The sequence below is a fragment of the Neophocaena asiaeorientalis genome, unplaced genomic scaffold, assembly GCF_003031525.2.
Source record: "Neophocaena asiaeorientalis asiaeorientalis breed wild unplaced genomic scaffold, Neophocaena_asiaeorientalis_V1.1 scaffold26, whole genome shotgun sequence".
NCBI lineage: Eukaryota > Metazoa > Chordata > Mammalia > Artiodactyla > Phocoenidae > Neophocaena > Neophocaena asiaeorientalis.
Window position 1 is genome coordinate 3,179,191 of NW_020173108.1, and position 10,149 is coordinate 3,189,339.

Below are 10,149 nucleotides of genomic sequence, written 5' to 3' on the forward strand. Positions count from 1 at the left end.
TGGCCAAAGAGTTCCTTTGGGTTTTTCCATAACATCTTATGGAAAAACATTAACGAAAAATTTGACCAACCCAATACATAAAACATAAAATTCATCACCTTAACCATTTTTAAGTATAACGTTGAGTGGTGTTAAGTACATTCACATTGTTGTACAACCAGTCTCCAGAACTTTTTATCTTGCAAAACTAAAACTCTGTACTCATTAAACAAAAACTCCCCACTCAGGACTTCCCTGGTGGCGCAGTGGTTGAGAATCCACCTGCCAATGCGGGGGATATGGGTTCGATCCCTGGTCCGGGAGGATCCCACATGCCACGGAGCAACTAAGTCCGTGTGCCACAACTACTGAGCCTGCACTCTAGAGCCTGTGAGCCACAACTACTGAGCCCATGTGTCACAACTACTGAAGCCTGTGCGCCTAGAGCCCATGTTCCACAACAAGAGAAGCCAGCACAATGAGAAGGCCACACACTGCAACGAAGAGTTGGCCCTGCTCGCCGCAACTAAAGCCCGCACACAGCAATAAAGACCCAATACAGCCAAAAAAACTCTTCACTCCCCCAGCCCCTAGCAACCACAATTCTACTTTATGTCCCTATAAATTTGACTACTTTAGGTCCCTTATATAATGTCCCCGAGATTCATCTGTGTAGTAGCTTATGTCAGAATTTCCTTCCTTTTTAAGGCTGAATAATATTCCATTGTATGTATAGACCACATCTTGTGTCTTCCCTTCATCCATCAGTGGACATTTGGGTTGCTTCCACCTTGTAGCTATTGTGAATAGTGTTGCTATGAATATCGGTGTACTGATCTGGAATTTCTGAGGGTGTGCCCCTGGAATCTACATGTTTAATAAGCTCCTTTAGTGTTTCTGATGCACATTAAAGTGTGAACCACTACTCTAATGCAGGATTTTCCAAAGTATAGATGGAGAGGGATTTTTGGTAGCCCTCAGACAGACTATTACATAGATCAGACTCACACATGATAAAGTCAGTCCTTTCAGTTTTATGAATCATGCTGATTAGGTCAAGAGAAAGCATTGCTTTGGTGTTATTTATCTTGAACATCTAATTCTAATTTCCCTTTTTTAAGAAAGAGAGAGCAACCTTCAGATTCAAAGCCTTCAGATCTTTCAGCAGACAATAATGATAGCTAGAACTTATTAACAATGTTTTGTTTTCGTTGTATTAGTCTGTGCCATTCCTTTCTATAAATTTCAAATGGTTTTCCGTCTATAATAATGGTATAGAGTTGCTTTTCAATGAATCTACTTAACATTTTTGTTTAAATCAAGTAACTTTTTTAGCAAATAATATGGCCACAGATATTGAATACGGCAAAATCTGAAAATAGTCATATGCCAGTGAATGAAGTTTGGGAAATACTGCTTAGAGGGACATTAACATTTGGATCTTGCTCTCAACTTTCCACACATGGAAGATGCACATGTCCAAGGTATCCAGTAGATGGCTCCTATATGGCAGAAATGTGAAGTCACCTGTCAGGTAGAGAAAGGCTGAGCACAGGTAGAAAGCATCCCCAGCAACCTCTGAAGCTAGCAAATAGTAACCTAAACCTTAGAAGTGTCAAATAGTGATGCTCTTTGTATTTTCTGGATTGACCTTCTTTCTCTCTTCCGTTAGAGTTGAGTAAAATTATTTTAAAACATTAGCCTGTCTGGACTGTGATTAGAGACCATCAAAGAACAGAAGTAAATATGTTCCAACCACTGCAGCTGGAATTACAGACACCCCATGAAAAATGTGAAAACATTGGGCAATTTCTCTGCATATAGAAATCTTCTTAGAATCGTATCTACCAGGAACGTGACAGCTTCCACGTTTAGATAACAGGATAATTTTACCCCAAGCTAATGATAGTAGCCATCACCGCACAGATTATATGCCAGTCACGGTGCCCCCTTTCCCACTTCATTCTCACAACATTCTAAAGGCTGACACTTATTATGTCTATTCCATGAATGAGGCAACAAACTCAGAGAGGTGAAGAGACTGGCTCAAGTGACACAGCTCAAACTCAAGCCTGCTGGGCTTCCAAAATCTGCCTCATCACAAGTCATCATTTTGTTCAGGTTCTTTGTGACCTTGGCTTCAAGCTCAGCTGCAGGTTTCTCTTCTTCCTGGTTTCAGAAGCAGAGACTCAGAAGAACAACTTCCAGGCGACAGCTCCTCTCAAGATGCCCCAGTTCTGGAGCTCCACCTAGGTCTATGAACATCTGTAGGACTTTATTAAATTTTCTGCTTATTTGAATTTGAAAGCTCTCAAAATATGGTTTCTAGTTACTACTAGAGTTGGCAGCACAATAGAAAAATGGAAAGGGACTTTCATTTCCCGTGTTTGCTAGGGCAGTTTGTCCAGGCCAAAGACCCATTAAGACAGGAAGAAGGAAGAGATGGTGAAGAGATGAAGATTTGCTAACTGAAGGCAGAAAACACTGTCAGGTAGCTGTGCAAAAAAGCATCCTTTTCTCCCCCTCTGAAAAATCCTGTACCTTAACAATACACAGTTATTTCAAAAGGTTTCCAGAGCCCATAAGTCCAGTAACACATTATACTCATGAGAAACTTTTCAAAACTGTTTCTCAGGTATTGATGCATTTTTGAGAGAAAAATCAAGCATACTGTCCTTAAAAACAAAAGTTACAGATTACGCTTCCACTTACGCCAGCTTATTAAACTTACTTTAAACCCCTGAAGTTTTGAAAATAGTGCAGGAGAAGAGTTAGGGGGTAATTTAGTGGGTTTCTTTCCCTCAGAGAACATCTGAGAACATTTTCTCTAATAATAAAGGGCAAAGTACATGCAGTTGTGTAAACCGCAAAGGCTCCACCACTGCATGAGCGAAGCAGGAGCTCACCAGTTTGAAAAAAGAAAAAAAAAAAAAGACCATTTCCCTCGCGCTCGCCGGGGGTCAGTAATGTGGTCCTAGAGCGTGGAAAGAGGCAATTCTTGGGCTGGAAACATTCCGCGTGGGAGACACTATAGCAAACGAGTGTAAAGAGAACACATGTACACTATGTGAGCCTGCAGACTCAGAGGGGAGGTCCCTTGTCATCGCTTTTACTTTTTTTTTTTTTTGAATCCCAAAACTCTGGCACATAGCCGGTCAAAGAGCGGGGAGGGGAGGGGATGACGCTGCTCACCCGCAAAACGACACGCGGGGCCCGGGCAGGGGATGGAAGGGCTGAAATGAAAGGGGATTCTGAAGTTTTGGAGAACCTTAGCAAAAAGAAAAAAACTATGGAAACTAACAGCCGCGACGTGGGTCTATTTGTTGCAAGAGCAGCACTTACGGAGCGCCCAGGCAAAAGAGAGCAGGAAAAGCGCAGAGAGGCGCTGGGGAGGAACCGCAGAGCGGCAACGGTGCTCTAGCCCCGTGCTTATCCAACTCTAACGCGGGTGAATCGCCCGAGGAGCTCCGGTAAACGCATATTCGGATCCCCTTGGTCGAGGGTGGGGCTTAAGAGTCTGCATTTCTAACAACCTCCCAGATGTTACGTTGGTACCGCGGACCAGCAACTCAAAGTTTTTGACCAAACTTTGAGTAGCGAGGGGTTTGCTCGTTGCCCTAAGTAAATTCTGGGTTAGAGGACAAAGGGGTTCTCTGAAGAGGAAAATAAACTTTTGGGGCCGCAGCGACCTTAAAAGGGGCAACGATAGAAACGAACTGGAATGGGCAGGGATGGGGCTGAAACCTGGCCAAAGGAAGAGGGAAAGGGAGGAAGGAGGCGCTCACCCTCTGACTCTAAAAGAAAACGTCGCGAAGGATGGGGTGGGTTTCTTTGCGAAGGGCAGGAGACGCGCACCTAAGCACCTGAACCCGCAGTCTGCGCGCGGGGAATGCGGGGCGGGGGCCGAGGAGGCCAGGGCCGGCCTGCCCTTACCTGCGCTCACCCTGGTCCGTGTAGAGATTGAGGAACAGTCCCTCCCTGGTGTCCTGGTACACCGGGCCAGAGAAGCTGAGCTGCAGCTCATAGCGGCTACCGGGCTGCAGGGCTTCGCCGAGCTCTAGCACCATGTACTGCATGTCCAACGCGAACCACACCTCGTCCACCAGCACGCGGCCCACGGTGGCGTCTCCGGCGTCCGGGGACAGTGGTCCCCGCACCTCGGCGCTTTCACAGTCCAGGAAGAGGCTGTGAAGCAGCAGCCGCGCCGTGGCCGCGATGCAGCGCACGGTGATGTTCACGCGGCCAGTGAAGCGCAACGCCGGCACCGAGAGCTCTTCTGGCCTCAGACGGGGCCACAGCTCCAGCTCATAGTGCAGCGGCACGAGCCAGGGCGGCAGGCGCAGCTGGTCCCAGGGTCCCGGGGGTCGCCAGTTGCGCGGGGTGGGCGCCACCTCCGTCTCCAGAGTGGGGCCGGGCTTCGGGGTCCGCGCCGGCTCCTGCCTGCCTGGCGGGGAGGGCGCGGCGTGCGGGCCCCCGCGGTCGTAAAGCTCCGACGGCGGGACGCGCGCGCAGTGGCCGTACAGGGCGGCGAGTACGGCCAGCGCCAGCAGGAGCACGGCAGCCAGCCCGGCCAGCAGCAGGGCTACCACGCGGCTCACGTAGAAGCCGGAGCTGGAATGGGGTCCCATGGCCGCAGCCCGGGGCTGGGGGTGAAGTGAGAGCCCGGCGGCGGCGGCGGCTCAGACCCCCGGCCTGGGTGCTCAGTGATGGGACCCCCGCCCCTCCTCTCTTGTACCGTCCCTCCCTCCTCCTCGAGGAGCCTGGGAGACAGAAGAGAGCTGTTGGGACCTCGGCTTCCCCTCCCAGCTAATTAGATCCAGGTCCCTGCCTACCCACCCCCGCCCCCGCCAGGGCCTGGGGAAGAGGCGGACCTGGAGCAACTGAGCGCGCGCCCCTTTGGGTCTGAAGGGAAAGACCTCGCAGAGGAGCTTCCAGAGTAGGCGCAGGGAGGGGACGGTAGGACCAAACTCGAATTTGGGCACCTCCGACGGGGGGGCGGGTATTTGGATTCACGGGATCTGTTGGGCGTGACCCGGTGCGGTTTCGGGTGTTGTCGGAAAAGAGACAGGTACAGAGCACCCTCGACTCCTTGACTGTAGTGATGAGCTGCGGGCTGCACAGTTGCCGGCCACTACCTAGGGAATTCGTGCGCTAGGGGCTGGGGTGAGGGCTTACGAACCGGGACTTTGGGGCACATGTTTTGAAATGAACCTGCTAGGGACAGCCGCGCTGTCCGAACTAACTTCCGGAGCCAAATTTTTGGCCCTAAATTCGCCTCCTGCATAAGCTCGGGCCTCACGCGGCCCAGGCAACAAGTGCGAGGCTGGAAACAGGGTCAGGGGTGTCCCAGAGCCTTTTTCGAGCTTGGGAAGTGGAGCTGGAAGACGGGACGTCAAAAAACCGGAGAGCGTGGCGTCTGCGTCTCCAGATGATGGAGAGTGGAGGGCCGCTTTACCTTGGGAAGGGGCACGGCGGGAAGCCGCCTCTTAGATCCGCAACTGCCGGGGATGGGGTTTCCAGTCCTGGGGCAGTGTCTGGCTCTCCGCACCCCTGCCCGGGGAAAAAGGATGCCCTCCTTTCGAAACCTACTGGTTTCAAGCACAGAGAATAATAGAGTCCGGTGGCCAGCCTTTTCCACTAGGAAACCGCTGTCTGGAACTCATCTCCCAGGCGGTGCCCTAGTCGGGCGAGGTCTTTGGCATCCTCGGCATCTGTTTGCTATTTATCGGATACTTCTGGGAGAGTTCCGCGTCCTGTGAGCCGAGTTCCCAGTCTGCAAGCATGCACTCGAGTGAATTGAGAATGGCTTTGCAAATACTCAGGAGGTTCTGGGGAAGAGGAAGGGGAGGTGATTAAAGATCCTGCTGCTGGCCGATGATTTATTTGAGGGTATCCCGTCTTTAGACTCCTTCAGTTTTTTTCAGAATGAAGAGAATTTTTCCGTCGCAGCCATAAAATGGTCTTCGCTTTTCTGCTTGGAACTGTTATCTCCATTCCAATGAGGAAACCCTTCCACCTGAGGTCAGAGGCAGGGTAAACGAAAGTGATTCTCCTGGGAGATGTGATCTTCCCAGTTCCTCGAACTGAAATTAATCACATTAACAAAAAGACTTCTGGAACAAGACAGGGAGGAGAAAGGAGACTTAACACCAGGCTCATGCAGATGGTTGTGCTGTAATCTGTGGACCAGTCTCTCTTTTTTTTTTTTTTTCTTTTTTTGCGGTACGCGGACCTCTCACTGTTGTGGCCTCTCCCGTTGCGGAGCACAAGCTCCGGACGCGCAGGCTCAGCGGCCATGGCTCACGGGCCCAGCCGCTCCGCGGCATGTGGGATCCTCCCGGAACGGGGCACGAACCCGTGTCCCCTGCATCGGCAGGTGGACTCTCAACCACTGCGCCACCAGGGAAGCCCTGGACCAGTCTCTTGATTACACGTTTGGTTTGCTTTCTTCAGAAATGGAACAATCATATTTTAAAATAATTATGACCACATACATCACTCTCAGAAGATTCTGGGTAGAGCTGAGGGAGGAGAAGCTTGTTTCGTTTCCCTCTACAGGACCTACCACCAGTCAGACTGTCAGAATTGTGAGCTACTGAGGTAGCAGGGCCCTCTGGGTGTAGGTCATTGCCAGATGGGGATTGCCACAGATATGGAGCTAATTAATTATTGGCCTTACCACTCCCTGGACAATTTCTTGAAGGATTTTGATGGATTCCAGACTTCCAAGGAAAGGTTAAAAAACAAAGGAAAGAGAAGAAAGGAAATGGAAAGAAAAGGAAGGAAAAGAAAAGGACTCAGTAACAGAACTACTAGAGGTGTCCCTCCCTTCAATTTTAAATTAAAAATTCTACTGAAAAGTGTATACGTGGATCTGATTATTTAATTCCATTTCTCCAGTATCATTAAAGAAATAGAGGTTGGCTACCACACAAAAAGTTTCAAAGTGATAAAACCACATTAAATGGTTGAACAATTTAAATATCTTATTAAAGGGAAAATATTCCTAATAAATCATTAATGTCACTCAAAAGAAGTTGCAAAATAACATACTGGTTGAGTCATGCTTATGTTAATAATTTTTAGAGAGCTAGAAAATACTCTTATATGAAAGATTTGACATCTCAGTGAAAGAGTAGTTCTGGGACACAGATCAGTTGCCGGGAAAACGTCTCTAGAAAATTAAAAAGAAAAAAATGTTTTCATGAGTTGCTCACTCTTCAGATAAGCTAAAGCAGCGATGCTCAACTGGGGAGAATCACTTTTGGTGCCCCCTTCTCTGGATATCTGGCAATGTTTAGAGACATATTTTGTTGTCACAATGTTGCAGGAGTGGTGCAACTGGTACCTAGTGAGTGGAGGCCAGGGTATTGCTAGATGTCCTACAATGCACAGGACAGCCTCCTCCAACAAAGAAGTACCCCACCCAAAATGTCATCAGTGCTGCCCTTCAGAAATCCTAAGCTAAACAATAATCCAAGCCTTTTATATGCTACCCAAGGGAAACTTCTTCTTGGTATCTTGTGTTGCTATTTACTTTTGTTATTTATGCTTATTCTTTGGCATGTCTATTATTTTTCCATCTTTTTTTCTTGGTATTTATTATAAACCTCTGTAATACTTTACTATCCCCCTTGGGCCACATGACCTAATTTTTATTTTCCTTTTTTCTTCATTTACTTTGAAATTTTAATTTTTTTTTTTTTTTTTTTTTTTTTTTTTTTTTGCAGTCCGCGGGCCTCTTACTGCTGTGGCCTCTCCCGTTGCGGAGCACAGGCTCCGGACCCGCAGGCTCAGCAGCCATGGCTCACGGGCCCAGCCGCTCCGCGGCATGAGGGATCTTCCCGGACCGGGACACGAACCCATGTCCCTGAATCGGCAGGCCGACTCTCAACCACTGCGCCACCAGGAAAGCCCGAAATTTTAATTTTTTTGAATGGGTAACATATTCATAAGTTTCAAAAACTGAGACAATATGAAAATTTATATCTTGCTTCCACTACTTCCACAGTTAATAATTTTCATAGTTATTTTGTATTCTTTCAGTATTTCCTTATGCAAATCAAGCAACTACAATTATATACCTTTGTGTGTCTCTTCTTTCCTACTTAAAAAAATACTATACTAAATATGCAGTGCTGCACCTTGCACTTTCATTTAACAATATATCCTGGATGTCTTTCCATATCAGTCCAGAGATATCTTTCACATTCTTTTCTGCAGCTGCATGCTATTATATTGTTTATGTACATACCATTGCAAAGATTTCCCCAGTTTGGTTATTTGAAAGGATTCACCAGCTTTCACAGAGTATTTTCATTTAAGCTTTTATTTAAAGGAAAATTATGGTTGCAGCAAGAGAAAGAGAATACAGGCAAGCATTGGAAGTCAGAGAGACATCCCAAGTGCAAGCTCCCCAAGGGCCCTTATTTGCATGAGTGAGCCATGCTATGTCACCAGCTTGAACCACCAAGCTCTGTGAAAGGAATCTTGTTTACAGAAAGCTCAAAGGAGAAACTCCTAGGGAGGCTCTTTAAATAATCAAGCCAGGTTAGTCAGACACATAAATCCAGTTGTAAACCATCACTAAAGAAACTAACCCTAGGGGTCTCCAGGGAAAATTCCAGACCTTAATCAGCACATCATAAATTGATCAAGAGTCAAAAACCATATATCCAGAAGGAAGGCAGAGCCAGGATCACTGAAAATCTTCTCTTCCATGAAACCAATGTGAACACTGGAAACATTGTCAGAATTAACTATTTCAGAACTCAAGAAAGTAACCAAAATCTTGCAGCAATTAATAGAGTGTTTGTTCAAGAAAAATAGCCAAATCTCTGTAAAAAATCAGTGAGCTTTATGGCATTTTAACTTGCTTTATTCTCATTTTCCTCTCCTCAGTTCTGCAGTAGACTTAAAAATCAACGGCCTGGTATTGTGAAAACCAGCAGTCTGGCAGGCACTTAATGAAGCATAGAAGTGTTAAATTCCTTTAAAGCCTCATTCTGAGAGAACTGTCATTATTTGAACTATCTGATGATTCCCTGGAAGATGCTACTCTGATGGCTGTCTTTATTGACCAGATTCAGAGCTGACGCAGTGCAAACAGTCTTTCCCCAGGGGTACTGGTTGAAAACAATCATAGGCAATTGTTTAACATTGCAACTGCCTGGAGTGGGCAAATAATTGAGGCAAACACTAAGCTCAACAGAAAGCTTAAAAGGAAAATTTCAGGAATTAGATATCTATAGGGGGCTTTGAAAAGCTCCAACATATTCCAAAAATCTAGAAGGCCACATGCATGTATACAGCTGTGCACACAACTAAGGCTGTACACATGCTTAGAAAAGAACTGAGAAGGCCCTAAACTCTCACATCTAGCTAATCTTGAGGCACTGCTCAAGGCAGATGTGAAGACTATGGCAGAAATGTCAACTGCCTGGATGTGTTGAAGGGGTGCCTCAACACACACAGAGAAGCCCTTGGCAAAAACTGGGAAACTTACTGATTCTAGGTATTTAAGGAAACCTCTGTCTAACCATTAGCTGACCAATAAGCTAACTGAACATAGACATCAGTGGCTACTATAGCAAAGAATACAGACTTTACTGAATTAGTTCAGAAAAGTCTTTAAGCTAACAAATGACAACAACAACAAACCCTGAAGAAGCAAGAAAATATTTTTTTTCAGAGTTGTCACATTATTTAAAATGTTTCCAATGAAAGAAAATTATGAGAAATGAAAACAAACAAGAAAGTATGCTCATACACAGCAGAAAAAACAATCAATAGAAAATGTTCCTAAGAACTTTTAAACTTTGGCCTTATGAGAAAAGACTTAAAATTAGCTATTTTAAATATGTTAAAAGAACCAAAGGAAAGCATGTCTGAAGACCTAAAGGAAAGTATGGGGACGATATCTCATCAAATAGAGAATATCAATAAAGAGATAGAAATTCTAAAAGAAGGACCAAATAGAAATTTTGAAGTTGACAGTACAATAACTAAAATAAAAACTTCACTGGAGGAGCTCAAGATCAGTTTTTAACCAAGAAGAAGAAAGAATCAATGAAATTGAAGATAGGTCAAATGAGATTGTCCAGTTTGAATAACAAAAAAAAAGAAGAAAAATGAACAGGGCCTAAGAGCCCTGTGGGATACCATCAAGAA

At 46.0% G+C, this 10,149-nt stretch overlaps 1 protein-coding gene across 1 annotated transcript in view; it reads right to left on the reverse strand.

The window, feature by feature from the left end:
- LVRN (laeverin) overlaps positions 1 to 4,607 on the reverse strand; it is an 80,770-nt gene extending 76,163 nt beyond the window's left edge. The window contains exon 1 of the mRNA XM_024743382.1: positions 3,913 to 4,607. Within this exon, the coding sequence (XP_024599150.1) occupies positions 3,913 to 4,607 (695 nt within the window). The remainder of the gene's footprint in view (positions 1 to 3,912) is intronic.
- Between the last annotated feature and the right edge of the window lie 5,542 nt (positions 4,608 to 10,149).